At 32.2% G+C, this 18,262-nt stretch overlaps 1 protein-coding gene across 2 annotated transcripts; it reads left to right on the forward strand.

The window, feature by feature from the left end:
• Positions 1–6: 6 nt before the first annotated feature.
• On the forward strand, positions 7–12,395 carry LOC139528318 (uncharacterized). Of its 2 annotated transcripts, XM_071324248.1 has the most exons (5): positions 17–148; positions 5,964–6,622; positions 7,390–7,541; positions 8,179–8,362; positions 8,396–12,395. In XM_071324248.1, the coding sequence occupies exons 1-4, from the start codon at positions 80–82 to the stop codon at positions 8,340–8,342; spliced, it is 1,044 nt and encodes a 347-aa protein (XP_071180349.1). In that variant the 5' UTR covers positions 17–79; the 3' UTR covers positions 8,343–8,362; positions 8,396–12,395. The 2 variants fall into 2 exon arrangements, with proteins under 2 accessions (XP_071180348.1, XP_071180349.1); XM_071324247.1 differs by having other exon boundaries at positions 7–148; positions 8,179–12,395.
• Positions 12,396–18,262: the final 5,867 nt, after the last annotated feature.

Consider the following 18,262-nt stretch of genomic DNA (forward strand, 5'->3'; position numbering starts at 1 on the left):
CTTGTCCAAAACAAATCCGGAATAAGTATCCGGGAGAGAACTTGTTCCGAAGAAGAAGAAAAATGATGATGTCAAAAACATGTTTTTAACCTTTTTACCCATCTATGCTAAATATTTGATTTTGATATGGTATATTAACAGTCCCTTTGTAAGTAGGATTAGAAGCTTAAGTTATCTATAACATTTAACCTGTCGTGGCCTGTGTATAATCCTTCCAAAATTAGCAAAAACTGAAAAAGTACAAATAATTTATTAAGGAGATGTGGTATGATTGCCAGCAAAGACAAGTGTCCATCAAAATTCAAAAGCAATTTAAGTATTCATAGGCCATCATACAGCTGTCAACAGTGTGGAAACTTAATAGTTGGCTCCTAGAAAGGCCCATACATGAGAGTAGGAATGACGTGGGGCTTCAAACTGTCATTTTCAGCGGTGACATCTAGTCCCACATTGCAACAACCATTATTCTGACAGCCCTGGTCCATTACTCGACAGCCCATTACTTTGACAGCCCAATACTCCAACAACCCAATACTCCAACAGCTCATTATTCCGACAGCCCATTATTCCGACAGCTCATTATTCCGACAGCCCATTATTCCGACAGCTCATTATTCCGACAATGCATCTATAATGATTGTATCGGTTAATTTTTCTTTAAAAGAGCAACTCCGTTCTCGATTATAATTGTGGTTGTCTGCTTAGATTCGTTTATTCTTCCTTACGGGATATATATGTGTCTCAGTGCCTTGGGTTGATACACATGATTATTGCAAATACTGAAGTCTTACCCTCGTTCCCCTTTTTATGCCTCAAAAGTTTTACTCATGTCGTCTGTAAGTCCGCTCGTCCATCCAAAAGTTGGTTTCTGTTCTCTAACTTTAGTTTGCCTCAACCAAATGTTATGAAACATATACACAAGGCTTATTAACACACAACACAGATCAAGTTTGGATTTTAGTGGCGCCTGAGTGAGTGTGTAATCGTTCTAAAGTTTATGCCCCTTTACAGATGAAAAAAAAATGCTACAAGTTTCGTTCTAGAGTTATGTCCCTTTACAAATTGGAAAAATACTACATTTTTCATTCCCATTTTGTAATTGAAGTATATGTGTATATAGTTACAATTGCCTCAACCAAATTTTATAAAATATATACACATAACTTTTTACCACAAAACTCAGATCAAGTTCAAATTTGGGTAGTGTCAATTTTATCGTTCTTTGGTAATGTCCCTTTATAACTTTATAAGTTCGGCAAGCAGGGGCATCATATGTGCTCCATGGACACATTCCCTATTTATTGTTTTACGGGTCAGGGTATTTTAAAAAAAATTTAATTTTCGGCACGGTTTTCCATTGTCCTTATTAGCTGTTCTAGTCCAAGGGTTTGTTTATTTCTATTGATTTACCCGATTATTTTTATCAGATCTGCGATTTCCTCACTTTTGAATCAACGAACTGAGGTTCCACCACCATTTTCTAAATAAATAAATCTATCAGAGTTGGACAATCATACCTGCCCTCTTTGGTCGCAGTACTTTCAACCGCAAAGATGAGCAACTCCAGCTTCTCGAATGACACCAACCGTGCCTTTGATGAATTGATCGGATGCATGAATCCTTGAAATATAAAGACAGTACACGTGCAGTTCTCATAACAGTCAATCAGACATAGAGATGACACTTGATATATCACTAGCAAATGAAACAATTCACTTTTATAATGCAGTTGGAGCAGGGGCGGGGTGGAATAAAAACGTTTTTGAGATTTAATACGTTTTCATTGATTCCAGTTCCAATTTATAAAGCACATGTAAATGAATAAAACAAAAGCGTATATTCTAGGGAGTTGTTTACGGGCAACAAGATACATGCAAACAATCACATGTAAATGTACCACAGGGATAGCGAATCTTCCCTTGTGGAGAGGGTCCTGATGAAGTGAGTGTAAACTAAAAAGATATATAATCTAAAGATACGGTTTGAAAATTACAGTACAAACACAAGTAAAACTTTTAAGAGTGTGATGTGTTCTGTATTGTTTTTATACGACCGCAAAATTTGAAAAAATTTTTGTCGTATATTGCTATCACGTTGGCGTCGTCGTCTGCGTCGTCGTCGTCGTCGTCCGAATACTTTTAGTTTTCGCACTCTAACTTTAGTAAAAGTGAATGGAAATCTATGAAATTTTAACACAAGGTTTATGACCACAAAAGGAAGGTTGGTATTGATTTTGGGAGTTTTGGTCCCAACATTTTAGGAATGAGGGGCCAAAAAGGGCCCAAATAAGCATTTTCTTGGTTTTCGCACTATAACTTTAGTTTAAGTTAATAGAAATCTATGAAATTTTGACACAAGGTTTATGACCACAAAAGAACGGTTGGGATTGATTTTGGGAGTTTTGGTTTCAACAGTTTAGGAATTAGGGGCCAAAAAAGGGCCCAAATAAGCATTATTCTTGGTTTTCGCACAATAACTTTAGTTTAAGTAAATAGAAATCAATGAAATTTAAACACAATGTTAATGACTACAAAAGGAAGGTTGGTATTGATTTTGGGAGTTTAGGTCCCAACAGTTTAGGAATTAGGGGCGGCCAAAAAGGGACCCAAATAAGCATTTTTCTTGGTTTTCGCACCATAACGTTAGTATAAGTAAATAGAAATCTATGAAATTTAAACACAAGGTTTATGACCATAAAAGGAAGGTTGGTATTGATTTTGGGAGTTTTGGTCCCAACAGAATAAGGGGCCCAAAGGGTCCAAAATTAAACTTTGTTTGATTTCATCTAAATTGAATAATTGGGGTTCTTTGATATGCCGAATCTAACTGTCATGACTGTGTATGTAGATTCTTAACTTTTGGTCCCGTTTTCAAATTGGTCTACATTAAGGTCCAAAGGGTCCAAAATTAAACTTAGTTTGATTTTGACAAAAAATGAATCAGTTAGGTTCTTTGATATGCTGAATCTAAAAATGTACTTAGATTCTTGATTATTGGCCCAGTTTTCAAGTTGGTCCAAATCGGGGTTAAACTTTGTTTGATTTCATCAAAAATTGAATAAATGGGGTTCTTTGATATACCAAATCTAACTGTGTATGTAGATTCTTCATTTTTGGTCCTGTTTTCAAATTGGTCTACACTAAAGTCCAAAGGGTCCAAAATTAAACTTAGTCTGATTTTAACAAAAATTGAAATCTTGGGGTTCTTTGATATGCTGAATCCAAAAATGTACTTAGATTTTTTATTATGGGCCCAGTTTTCAAGTTGGTCCAAATCAGGATCTAAAATTATTATATTAAGTATTGTGCAATAGCAAGTCTTTTCAATTGCACAGTATTGCGCAATGGCAAGAAATATCTAATTGCACAATATTGTGAAATAGCAAATTTTTTTTTAATTAGAGTTATCTTTCTTTGTCCAGAATAGTAAGCAAGAAATATCTAATTGCAAAATATTGTGCAATAGCAAGATTTTTTTTTAATTGGAGTTATCTTTCTTTGTCCAGAATCAACTTAAATCTTTGTTATATACAATATACAATGTATATTCACTTTTTACTACCAACTGATAATTTAAAATAATCTTTACCATTCAGTGATAACAAGCAGTTTTTTTACATCTTAATATTTTATGATGTATTTAAATGAGTAGTTATTGTTGCAAACTCCATTAGAAATTTTAATTGAGATTAGTTTTGGAATAAGGGAAAGGGGGATGTGATTAAAAAAATTGGGTTAAATTTTTCTCATTTCAAATTTCATAAATAAAAAAGAAAATTTCTTCAAACATTTTTTTGAGAGGATTAATATTCAACAGCATAGTGAATTGCTCTAAGAGAAAACAAAAATTTTAAGTTCATTAGAACACATTCATTCTGTGTCAGAAACCTATGCTGTGTCAACTATTTAATCACAATCCAAATTTAGAGCTGAATCCAGCTTGAATGTTGTGTCCATACTTGCCCCAACCGTTCAGGGTTCAACCTCTGTGGTCGTATAAAGCTATGCACTGCGGAGCATCTGGTTATAGGTTCTTCACCATCTTTGCGAACGTTTAAACCAATATTCATGACTATCATGTAATTTCTGCTTCCACTGGACATTTCAGAGCTGTAGATCTATTAGAAAGATCAAGAGCCCCTTTATTTTTTCTAAATTAGATTGTACATTTGTATGTAGTGATCCCTCGATTATACAAATTTTATGGCATCGACCAATTGATAAAAATCTTAGAAATTAATGTATTACATGTGACTTCTAAAAACATGTCAATGGCATTATGCATAACATCTTCACCAAGATCACCCAATCAGCTTTAATCATTACAATCCTGCGAAATTCATCCTCCTCGTGGCATTTCCTTCCAGTTATCGCCGACATGACCGTTTGAAATAATTCAATTGAGAAAACTAACGACCTATTTAATAACAAAAATTTATGTAAAACAAATACCGGTATGACATACATGGAGCAACAACAACCACTAAACTACACATGCTACAGCCTCATGAGTTGAGACAGGCACATACTGAATGTGGCGGGTTTAAACATGTCTGAAGGAGCCAACCCTCCCCAAACCTGGATTAATTTACAGTTGTATAATAATACAAATATAAGAACAAATTATAAAATGCAGTATAACTAATTCTTATTCTACACATACAAATAAGAAGAGGTGGTATGATTGCGGCCGCCCGTTATTATTAAATTGCCAATAGTCTGTATCTAAGTTAGCAAAGAACTGTTACGTCATATTTCCGTATATATACAGAATTCGAAGTCAATCCATACGGAAATAATTCTGTACATTGACAATGGTAAATACAAACACGGTACTGTATAACATATACGTTATGACATAGACACTGAGACGGGCATATTTTTTTACACTGATACCGCCCAATATCTGATTCTCAAATGTCGGACAAATGGGTTGTCGGACTATTGGGTTGTCGGACTAATGGGTTGTCGAACCAATGGGCTGTCAGAACAATGGGTTGTCGGATTAATGAGCTGTCGGACTAATGGGCTGTCGGAATAATGGCGTGTACCAATTTTCAGCTACCATAAGGGTCAAATACAAATGTATGTCATTTCCGGAATCATGTCTTTCACTGGAAAAGATCATCAGTTTCACATGCCTTGATGACGTCATTTACTGGATAGAAGGTGTGCCTTTATCCCTGCTCTTTAAAAGTTTCCAGGACTTTCATAATCTTCTTTCTGTAGGGTAGTATAAAATAAAGATATATTCTAATTGTGATTCGTCAGACGTTTTAAAAAAATATTGTTACCGTTATTTTTGGAAAATAATTAGCGTGATTTGTCAGTATGATACTGATGTGATATAGAATATTAATGCCTATGGTATTCTCTAGACTCTATTTATTACAACCTGTGAGTCTGTGTATCAATATCAATCAAACCCTTAATATAAATGACATCAAGTAATCATTATCAGTCTTGGCTACAGATGCTTTATAAAACCCCTTATATGTATTATGTCATGTTTTCGTGAAGAAAACTTCTTGATTAGACTTAACTTGAGGTACATGACTTTTCAATTACACACACTGTATCAACAATCACCCAATATAATCTAATATCTCAAGCAGAGCTCTTGGGGTAATATTGGTGTCTCGGGTTGATGCATGCATGTTCAATATTGATAAAACCCTATTTGACATGTTTGATATTACTTCCAGTTTCATTTTATTGTGTTATAGTATCAGGATTAGCCTAGATGAAAAACATCCCTCTTCTTCCTGCATGTCCTATTGAGAAAAATATTTCTTTTTATGCCATCATCTATAACATCTTCTTATATATCATGTATATCATGTATATATATATAAGCATGATAAAAAAAAAATGTTTATATTGATAATCTGCAAACCATTATTAATGAATCTATTGATTTGAGTTCCAACTATAAATATCATATCATATTTATATATATTACAGTGTCAAACAGCTCCAACAGACAGCTTAATTGCCACCATTGATTCTATTGTAAAAACTCATCCTGAAAAAAATGTGCAAGATACATCAGCCAAGAATGATGATAAAACATTTAGAATGGAACATCATCAGAAGACAAGATGGCCGTTTATCAACATTGAAACACAAGCTCAAATACACTTAACACAGATTATTATGATGTGCAATATACTTAGAAAAAGAACACAAAGAACACATCAAAATGTGTATGATAACTGTTGTTCATATCTTCATAATCATGATAATGATAGTTTAGAAAATTTTTATACAAAATTTTGTTCTCTTTGTGTTCAGCATTTTCATGATATGCCACAGTTGAGTAAAGGCGTGTGTAATATAAATGAATTAAATAATTTAAAATCTGATAAATATTTTGAAATATATAATCAAATGAAAAAGCGGAAAAAAAATCATCAAAAGAGAAAAGTTAAAAGACAAGCTACCAATAAAGGGAAAGATAATGCAAAGGAAAATATTCATATCAAAAAGAAAAAGATAAAATCCAACACTACAGAAGTAACAACAGATAACAGTTTACATGTTTCAAAAAGAGGCTTGAATGATACAGAGAACTCAACTATTCCTGGTATGGCAGACTGGGAGGCTATTTTACAGATGGAATAGTAAGTGATATATTGTTGTAACTTAGCTTTAGAAAAGAAATGTAAAATCAACAAAAGAAACCCTCTACCTATTGCTCACTAACTATGCAAATGTATGCCTTGTTATGGTTATACATTTTGAAAAGCAGTAAGATGATGAGATATGAATGACTGTATCAGACAGAATTGTATGCTCACATCAAGCTTGCTACTAAATTTAAGGAATCTTTGATTTTGTAGTTGTAAAAATGCAACAAACTTTTCATATATGACAGAGCTAAAGTCACAACTGACAGTGGTCAACAATCTTAATCCTATCCTTCTGAGAGGTGTTTTTGATAATACTATTTCCATATAAGACATTACAACCGAAAAATTTAATCTCAATGCCACCATATCATTTAATCAGTGAGGAAACACAGTATGAGTTAAATTTTAAAACATACATTCAAGTATTTTAATGAAACAAAACCATTCATAAATGAACCAATGTGATGATCTCTTGTTAACATGTTCTTTTGCAAGTGGGAGATCATGGACTTTTAATACGTAAATTTGTAACTTTTGTATAGATACCAAACATATGGCATTTAGAAGAATAAAAAACTTGGTTTTCCTTTAATCAAAATAAAGAGTCTCTTTCTTGAAAGGGAATTTGATTATTTGTTTATAAATTGTTTTGAAAAATTTGTTTTTTTGTAGAAAAAAATTATGATTTAAAGCAATGCAGTAAAACAAAGAAAAAAACTGAATATAAAAAAAACTTTAATTTTACATTTTTATTGCAGCTCTAAAGACCCTCAGTGGGCCCTGGTATGTGTGGTATTTCTTGTAACTTTAGTGTTAGTAGGTGTTTGGTACTGTGGGATGTGTAAGAACAAACACACAGAATACATTGATCCAGTAGTTACACATAATCTCAAACCAGAGTTTGTTAAAGGTATTTTATTACATGTGTTTAGTTATATATTAAAAATTATTAGTTTGATATATGATAATGAAAAGAATACTTTATAAGTTGAGTGCATCAGTAGCCATTTTCTAGATTTATCTAGATTAGAATACTAAAAAGCAAGAATTTTTAAAGCCAATGCAAGAAATTGAAGTAATTCAGGAGCTGTAATTCAATGCAAGTCCATAAAAACCTAAAACTTATAGACAAATTCATCTAAGGTTAACGTTACCTTTCAAGGAGTTAGAAACATGCTTATATTTTCACTAATTTGTAGTTTTACATCAATTAATGGTCTCAAGATCCGGACATTTTTTAATGACAATGCATCTAAAGAAAGTAAGAAGGCATACCAAATGATGTTGTTCTTTCAAATTTATTTACCGGTACAATAAACATCATAAAAATCAATATAGTAAAACTAATAACTGATCTACAATTTCAAATATCAAAAAGAAAATTGAACTGAAAAACTGAAAAAAACTATTCACTTATGTGCTACATCCTTTATTGAATCAATGTGTTGTTCAGTCACCTAAAAAGATTAATTGGAATTGAAAATTACAATTCAAGAAGTACTTAAGCTTGTATAATTGTTTTAAAATTGAGTTTTTATATTTTACAGACGTGGTTAGGCGTAAAGCAAGATTTCTGGCATGGTTCAAGTATTTAAAGAGTAGAAGAAAGCATGTAAAACAAAAAGCTGAATCTGAAGCTGAAGCCTTGTTATCTAGTAATAATGGTAGTGAAGAAGATCTTTTTGATCAAACTGATATGTCAGCTTTTTAAGCAATTTCATGTTTTAATATGTCAGCTTTTTAAGCAATTTCATGTTTTAAGAGGGGTCAAAGAATTATTCTATTGACAAATATATTATATTAAGATTAACAAACATATGATACCTTTTTTTCAGTTTGCCTTTGAGCTCTTATCTTAATTTATAAGATAATACATAAAATTTCTAGGAATTCTAAGGAATTCCCTAAAATATTGAAAACTATCATGCATTCAGCCACCAAGCCTGTCCTATTTTAAATGGTGCTATTTTAAAAATAAACATGTATGTACTTCACTGCTTACTGATGGTTCTTTTTTTTATTCACAATGCATAAAATGGATTAATTCTCTATTTCTTGGGATGACAATTTTTAATGTGTCTTCTTGCCACACTTAATAGTAGTATCTGAAACACCCCTTTGTATATTTGGAATACCCCCTAAGCTTTCTGGAATATCATCAAGCTTTCAGTGATATTTGAATTCAGGACTGACACTATTCATTATTAATTGTTATTAAAATATGGAGATGTGGTCTGATTATCAACGAGACAACAATCCACTAGAGTTCAAATTATGAAGATATAAGCAATTATAGGTCACTGTATGACTTCCAACAAGAAGGAAAACCCCATACTATATAGTCAGTTGTAAAAGGCCCGACATGAAAATTGTGAAGCAATGTAAACAAGGAAAACAAAAAGCCTAATTCATGACAATACAATTTACAGTTAAGACATATGACAGACATGAATTAACAACAACCATTGCATTACATACTTTGACTTGGGACAAGATATGCAGCCAGGTTTAATCCACCAATTACTACACTTGTTAGGAAATGCATGAAATAAATACTGTGGATTCATTTATTTTCGTGGGTATCAATTTTCGTGGATAGTGGAAAACTTGCATTTTCAACCATAATGAATCCACAGTAGTACAGTTGTCTTCCAGGAATTCCTATGATGTGTTTGAGCTTTTGGTTTTGCCATTTGATAAGGGACTTTCAGTTTTGAATATACCTTGGTGTTTGGTTATTTTTGTTATTTTACTACTTTTTGGGGACAGGCACATAAAGAAATACAAAGTAGGTAAAGTCAAAGTTGGACATTAATAATTTCTCAAACCTTCATTAACACATGATTAAATTTTTGTTAAATTTCTACAGAGCTTTATCAAACCTGCCAACTTTCACGATTTAGGCGTGTATTACACGATTTTAAACCCTTTATCACGATTGCACGATCGTGATCGTGAAAAACCCTCTAAAACACGATTTTGTGAAAATGTACACGAAAAATATGATGGTTCCCGATTTTGAACTGTGTCCAAGGAAGACATTCGTGTTCAGCCAATCAAATTCTATGTTTCTTATGATCAAATTAATCAGCCAATCAAAAATGTTTTCTCTAAAGATAATTCTAACATCCTAAATTTTGAGCTTGTGTTGAATTCCTCTGTTTTTTTAAATTGTGAACATGGCAAATGGTTTTTCATCTGCAAGGAGGTTCTTACACAGAATAAGAATAAAAGCATGGCTGATTTACAAACTTCAATGATGCAGTACATTTACCATAAAGATAATAAATAGTAGTTTTTTCACTAATTTATTGATATTACTCTTGCTTTAACAAATTTTATTTATGTATTTAATTAAAATACCAAATCATTTAATGTACTATTCTTTATTTTTCACATGGACAAAACAAACAAAAAAACACATGAGGAATCCCTTAAATGAGAGACTTGCCTTAGTCAAGGGGTCATTTTACTTCTGTGAAAAATAAAAATGAAAAATGTAGATTTTTATTTAACTTACATGTAGAAATGGGAAATTCTGACATTATATTTAGAACTATTTTTCTAAATGTAGGGTCCAATTATTTTGAAAAATAAAGAAGATATACATGATATATTAGGCCAAGAACATACCAAAATTCTTGGACATGTGTTGACCATATTATACCAGATAGATCATAAGATGTATAATTCTTAGGGAAAAGTTTCTTCAAATAATATGAATATGTGCTCATTTTTACTTAAAAAGTGGTTTTTAATGTCCTTACATTGAGGGGATACCCCCAGGTGTTGTTCCCAACCTGATAAAGGTCTTTCGAATTCTTCGTGCATTATTTTAAATTGGAAAAGTTAACAATTATTTAATATCCTTACACATGAAATTAATTCCTGGTCTTGCAGCTACATGTTCATCGTTTCTACTGATATATAATAACTAGAATCATGCAAATAAACTTTAGAAAAAGGCATGTAAGCTCATCTTACAAATATGACACTTTTTCTAGACCACAAAACAGCACACGCAAAATAGTCATCACAAAGAATTGTAACCTTTGAAATTCATACCTGCCAACTTTTCAAAATGTCCATGGGGTTTTTACGTGCAAGATGGCTCTTGTAACTCTCAAAAACCTCCAAAGGGGTCTTCAAATGAATTTTTATGTTGTTTTTTTGCTTCTTCATACTTTTATAAGCCTATGACCATTGTAAAATTAATTGTTTTGTTTAAAATTGTGGACAAAATTGTTCTTTTAAAAGTTCTATTTAGAAGCCTCCATGGGGGAAATCCCCCGCAAATAGTGACAGTTGGCAGGTATGGAAATTGTTGTCGCGCACTAAAACCCCCATGGGCACTTTCAAAACTTGGCAGGTATGCTTTATTATGGTCAAAAGAAAGGATCCACAGCAACATTTTGAAAACACATTATTTTATTTGAATAATCTGAATCCACATTTTAGATTTTTTCTTCATTTTTCTGTATTTGACCGACCAACGGGTGTCCTTTTTCTTTGAAAATAAGATGAGCTTCTTCAACAATAAGATGTACCATCTGAAAAAAATGTTTGTTTTTGTTATTTCCTGTAATTTACTTATAAGTGGACTTAGTTTTTTTGCAACCATATATAACACAAGTAAACGGACAGCATCATTTGCAGTGGAGATAGAGGGTTCATATTTTATGATTTTTTAGTTGTGTCTCAGGATCATAAGTTTTATATTGTTGTTCGGCCAATGTAATACATATAATGTATAGCATAGTCTTCAATTTTCATACTTAAATTGTTTTAAAAAATATTGTTCACAAACTCAGCATTTAAACTATTTTTCTTCTTTCAAATCATGTGAAATTAACAATGACATGAAAACTGTCAATCAATTCAATGTGCCAAAAATCTGTTCTTTTAGTTTTCGGAAAAGTCAGACAGGAATTAAAATATTCCATGAATAGATGTTTTCATTGTTTTTGTATATACATGTTGATGTATATTAAAAAAATGTAATTGTAAACCTTTTTTTTTACAGCAATATTTTTATGCACTCTATAGAGAGGCCTCTTTTCATAATTATGTAAAACAAAAATGTCAGAGAAGGATTTCATGTTCTTCTATCAAATATCAAATACAAAATGTCATGTAATTAAAACTTACTGTGGATTCATTAGTATCTGTAGAATATCAATTTTCGTAACTTTTGTGGGTACAGGTGAACCACTATATAAAATGTTCAGCCATAAACAAAATTTTCTACTTATATGCAGATTTCGGCAAAACTACGAAATTGAATATCCAGGAACATGCAAGTTTTCCATGATCCACGAAATTTTGTACACACGAAAATAAACGAATCCACAGTAATGTATTTATAATGTAAATATAAAACTGTAATGCAGATAATTCAGAATATTTCAAGGTTTAAAAGTATTTTGTTGCTTTTGACTACAGAAAAAAGATCTTACAGAGATCTATTATTGACTATTTCCACATTATTAAAATTCTGGTAGATATTGTCATGATATTGAAAATCATGTATCCTTATTCTATTATTGAAATAATATCAAGTTTCTTGAAGGTTTAAATCTAGTGGGTTTTAATAATGTTTTGTATCATTCATTTTGTTAATGTACATATATTTGTAGTTTATTGATTATTTAGTTATATGTATAAATTATTAAGTTATATGATAAACTGTTATATATATACAGTCAAGATAGAATTGACCAAAGAAATGTATATTTTGTTGAAGAATATATTTATGCAAATAGTGCTCTATTGTTGTTTTATGTGTTCACTGTCAAAGTAGAATGGAACAAAAATTTTAGCCAGCCAACATTTTAGAAGTTATTATTTCTTTCTGTTTAATAAGACTTGATTTCCAAACAAAATTATTGTCTCTATTGAATATATAAGCAATTTTGCAGCAAGACTTTAAGCATGGAAAACTAGATATTTGGATTGGGTTTTTCTTCATTATGATGGCAATATGGTGAAACTAAAGTTATAATTAATGCTAAGCTGATTGTGTACTGCTGTAAAGAGAAACTTTTGCATTGGTTTAAATTTGTCATTATGCCATTTACATAAATATTGCAATCCCTACCAACTATTCAATTGGTGAGGGTGAAGGAGGTATTTTAGCACATTTACTTTGATCTTGACATAAGCCAAATAAAGGCAACAGTAGTATACCGCTGTTCAAAAGTCACAAATCGATTGAGAAAAACCAAACTAAAACTGAGGGAAACACATCAAATATAAAAGGAAAACAATGAAACAACAGAAACATTAAAGTGCAACAAAAAACAAAACGACAATGCAACACACACATAAAAACGAACTATAAGATAACAATTGCCACTTTCCTGACTTGGTACAGTACATTTTAAGAAAAAATGGTGGGTTGAACCTGGATTTGTGGCTAGCTAAACCTCTTGTTTTTATGGCAACATTAAATATAACACAAAAATTACAACAATACATGACAGGACTACAATACAAATAAATGGAAAATAATACAGGACAGAAAAATACACAAATAAACAATACAATAGAACATTACGACAAGCTAATAGTTATTAAAGACACCAGGCTAATAATTTAATACTTCAGACAAGTGTTTCATCTACATAAAACCCACCAGTGACGCTCAGGTCAAAATAGTAAAGAAAACAAAGATGAGGAGCATTGATGACCCGAAATGCCAAAACGAAGTGCCAAATACGGTTAAGGTTATCTGCCTGGGATAAAAAATCCTTAGTATTTAGAATAATTCATACTTTTGCAAACAGTAAATTTAAAAAAAAAAATTACCGTATAATTAATATACATGTCGACACCGAAGTGGTGACTAACTACAGAATAAAAACGAACACGTGAAACAACCTAGGTCAGCACATTAAACTGCACAGCCGAACCACGCATTGTATGTCACCCGACTAGATCGACGCTAAAAAGTGACGTCAAATAAATGTCGAAAAAAAGGATATAGTTGAGGATTAGGTTTGTAAACATTACCCCATCTAGTGAATTTCCACGTTTACTTTGTAGTATAATTTTGAAAAGTTCAAGCAAGTTCTGATTATAAATTTCCATCTATTTGCATTTGTAGAAATGTTCAGCAAAAGATAAATCTGCAAGTTCTGGCATAATACTAAACTTGACTGATATCTTATTTAATTTTCAATTACTTTGGGTGCACGTTGGTATGTTGAAAAATATGATAAATATATGTCATCATGATCGAAATTGTTAATGGATTTCATGTACCAATAACGTTTGGTATTGAGAATAATATACTAAATAACAGTATACAAAACACGACATAGAAAACCACAGACTGAGTTACTCGAACGGATCAAAACTTCAGGGGTGATATTAATTGTTCCCGAATGGTTAAACGATCCTGATACTCTTGTGGTCTCTCTGGTTTTGCTCATGTCAGTACAAACTTTGTGATTAAAATTGAGAATGGAAATGGGGAATGTGCCAAAGAGACAACAACCCGACCATAAAAAAAAAACAACAGCAGAAGGTCAACAACAGGTCTTCAATGTAGCGAGAAATTCCAGCACCCGGAGGCGTCCTTCAACTGGCCCCTAAACAAATATATACTAGTTCAGTGATAATGAACGCCATACTAATTTCCAAATTGTACACAAGAAACTAAAATTAAAATAATACAAGACTAACAAAGGCCAGAGGCTCCTGACTTGGGACAGGCGCAAAAATGCGGCGGGGTTAAACATGTTTGTGAGATCTCAACCCTCCCCCTATACCTCTAGCCAATGTAGAAAAGTAAACGCATAACAATACGCACATTAAAATTCAGTTCAAGAGAAATCCGAGTCTGATGTCAGAAGATGTAACCAAAGAAAATAAACAAAATGACAATAATACATAAATAACAACAGACTACTAGCAGTTAACTGACATGCCAGCTCCAGAGACTTCAATTAAACTGACTGAAAGATTATGATTTCATCATATGAACATCAGGCACAATCCTTCCCGTTAGGGGTTTAGTATCATACCATCATAACATATATATGAGAAGAACATAACCCGTGTCATGCCAACAACTGGTTTTTGAATAAATGTGTTTAGTTCCGATGCAAAGACCCTATAAGTGAATCAATATTAACGCCAAAATATGCAATCTTTAATGACCTGACAACAGTATCGTAACTATATCCCTTCTTAATAAGTCTATTCAAAGGTTTTGTTAGTTTTTGAGGTGAATACTGACACCTTTATGCTTTATACAGAATATTTCCATAAAAAATTGGATGTGAAATACCTGAACGTATAAGAAGTCTGCATGTTGAGCTATATTTACGAATGATGTCCTTATCGAAAACCCTGGTGTAATAATTTTTCAGTAATACATAAATTTTTCTCGTTAAAATCTAAAACATTGTTACATACACGAGCGAATCGTACAAGTTGAGATATATAAACACCATAAGATGGTGACAAGGGAACGTCACCATCTAAAAATGGATAATTAACGATAGGAAATGAAAAATCATCTCTTTTATCATAAATTTTAGTATTCAGCTTTCCGTTAGTGATATAGATATCAAGATCAAGGAAAGGGCAGTGGTCATTGTTAGTATTAGCTTTATTTAAAGTAAGTTCAACAGGATAAATTTCTTTAATATACATACTGAAGTCGTCATTATTGAGAGCCAAAATATCATCCAAATATCTAAAAGTATTATTAAATTTGTTTATCAGATGTTGTTTCGATGTGTCTTTGCTTATTTTGGTCATAAATTGTAACTCATAGCAATACAAAAACAGGTCTGCAATAAGTGATGCACGGTTAGTGCCCATTGGAATTCCGATAATCTGACGAGATACGGAATCCCCAAAGCGAACAAAAATGTTATAAAGTAAAAATTCAAGGGCATATATAGTATCAAAGCATGTCCAATTGACATAGTTTTTTTTTGTGTACTGCTACTAAAAAATGATCTAAAAGAGTTTGAACATATATATTCACATTCTGACTTTTTAAATGCCCATTTAATTAGGTGTGTGAATTTTTTCTTAATGAGAATGTGAGGCAATGTGGTATACAGGGTAGAAAAATCAAAACTTTGAACAGATTTAAAATCACCAATATAAGCATGAAATTTATCAAGTACTTCCAACGAGTTCTTGACACTCCAAAAGTAATTAATTCCACTATTTTCGAAGGCCTTATTTGAACAATTTATTATCAGGTTTTTAATTGTACCAAGTGTGCTGGTAAGAAGAATAGACAATTTAGTAGTGGAACAATGGCTTGAAGACGAAATAAATCTATATTTGTAAGGTGTTTTGTGTAGCTTCGGAAGCCAGTACATAGTTGGGACTTTCATTGTATTTGGCTCTGCTTGTAAAGCGGTAGCTAGAAGTTTATGTTTGTTACAGATGTCGTTTTCTGAAAATGGAGTCAGTTGGAATGTTGGTGAATTGGTGATTTTTTTTTTCAGAACCTCAATGTAAAATTTACGTAGTCTGATTAGTCTGGTACCTTTGATAAGTATTTACACCACTGCTTGTAGACGTTTTGAACCAGAGGGTATCACCGGCCTAGTATCACTTCGGTGTTAACATACATATCAGTTATATAGTCAATTTTATCAATTTACAGTTTAAAAAAGTATGACTTGTTCGAAGTACTTAAGACTTTTTCATCCCAGGCATATATTACCTTAGCCGTATTTGTACAACTTTTTGGAATTTTGGGTCCTCAATTCTCTTAAACTTTATGCTTGTTTTGGCTTTCTAACTATTTTGATTTAAGCGTCACTGATGAGACTTATGTAAACGAAACCATATTCAAATTATAAGCCCGATACTTTTGATAACTATTTACCACACGCTTGGTCGATGCCACTACTGGTTGAGATTCCGTGCCCGAGGGTATCACCAACCCAGTAGTCCGCACTTCGGTGTTTACATGAATATCAATTATATGGTCTTGCAATTTTATAAATTTATTGTTTGCGTTAATTATTCGAAATACTAAGGATTTTCCAATCCCAGTCATATAATAACTTAGCCGTATTTTGCACAACCTTTTTCGAATTTTAGGTCCTAAATGCACGCAAACTTCATACTTGAATGGCTTTCTTACTATTTTGATGTGGGCATCACTGATAAGTCTGGAGTATCAAATTAGAAGCTTGGTACCTTTGATATAAATTTGGCATGATCAGTGTCTGTTTTTAACTATTTGAAAAAGCTCCTGTATAACTACTTGGCTGGATGTTAGCACTTTTTACCTGATTGTTTCTAAAGGAATCTAGTATGTAAATTTTAAAAGGGATTTGATCCATTATTAAACATAGCTGCTGAAGGTTATAACAATGGACAACCTATGGTTAAGGATGATTTTTTGAAAATATGTAAGAGATTACCATTCAAAAGAATTTCACAAATATTATGCAATTGTGGCAACAACTATCTCTGAAACTAAAATAGATGTATATAAAAACACATTAATCAATCAAAAATGAAAAGCAAGACACGATCTAATTATAGTCAATTGGTATATTTTTTTAGCCATCTCGCAAAATAGTTTATTGCCCCAAGATGACAATTTAAAATCTCTGCGTTTTTGGCTTTAACCTTGATACTTCTAGTATACATGCTATTAGCGAAGAGAACTCCCAAGCAACCAACATGATCAGCTAGACAAGATCTAGAAATAGGTCTGCATGGCTAAATCGTGAGTTATCTCCTTATAGCAGTTATTGTCCCCGATTGCTACCCTATTTTGCATTTTTTGTGGGGGGGGGGGGACTTTTTTATGAGGAGATACTTAGTCCATAGTTAAATCGACCAGTTAGATAAAATCAACGATCACAATCGAGAATTGACCATTTATGATAATATTTTTACAAAGCACAAACATGTCGGCATTCACCTCAAAATCTTACCAAACCTTTAAACAGACTGTAATACTAGTATTCGGAAAGGATACAGTTACGATACTGTTGCCAATCATTACGAGTTGCATATTTTGGTATTAATATTGATTCACTCATAGAGTCTTTGCATCGGAAATAAACACATTTATTCTTGAACCAGTTGTTGACATGATACAGTTTATGGTCTTCTCATATATTTTATGATGATATGATACTAAACCCCAAAGGGAAGGATTGTACTTGATTTTCATATGACGAGGACATAATCTTTCTATCAGTTTAATGAGGTATAAAGCTGGCGTGTCAGTTACTGCTAGTAGTCCTTTGTTCATTTATGTTTCATTGTCATTATGCTTAGTTACTTTTGTTTTTATTCTGACATCGGACTCTGACTTCTTTTAAATGAGTTTTACTGTGCATACTGTGTGTTTGTTTATTTTATATTGGCTAGCGGTATAGGGGATGGTAGAGATCTCACATTATGTTGAACCCAACAACATTTTTGCCCCTGTCCCAATTTTATTCTCATTGGAGTTATAGCCATTGAAAAACATGTTTGACCTTTTTGTTTCTTTGGTCAGTCTCTTGAAAACTATATTCATGTTAATTGCTAGAAGCAAATTGTAACAGGCAAAAATGACCCCAAAACGAATACTAGCAACCTAAAAATACGATATCACTGATTCTAGGACTTATATATAAAAGTCCCAGC

The sequence above is a fragment of the Mytilus edulis genome, chromosome 6 (genome assembly GCF_963676685.1).
Source record: "Mytilus edulis chromosome 6, xbMytEdul2.2, whole genome shotgun sequence".
Classification (NCBI taxonomy): Eukaryota; Metazoa; Mollusca; class Bivalvia; order Mytilida; family Mytilidae; genus Mytilus; species Mytilus edulis.

Excerpts from the sequence above, each read along its gene's own strand:
- LOC139528318 (XM_071324247.1), top strand. The coding sequence starts at position 80 with ATGTTTTTAACCTTTTTACCCATCTATGCTAAATATTTGATTTTGATA. Across the intron at positions 149-5,963 it reads GGTATATTAACAGTCCCTTT|TGTCAAACAGCTCCAACAGA; the intron begins GTAAGTAGGATT and ends TATATATTACAG. Across the intron at positions 6,623-7,389 it reads GCTATTTTACAGATGGAATA|CTCTAAAGACCCTCAGTGGG; the intron begins GTAAGTGATATA and ends TTTTTATTGCAG.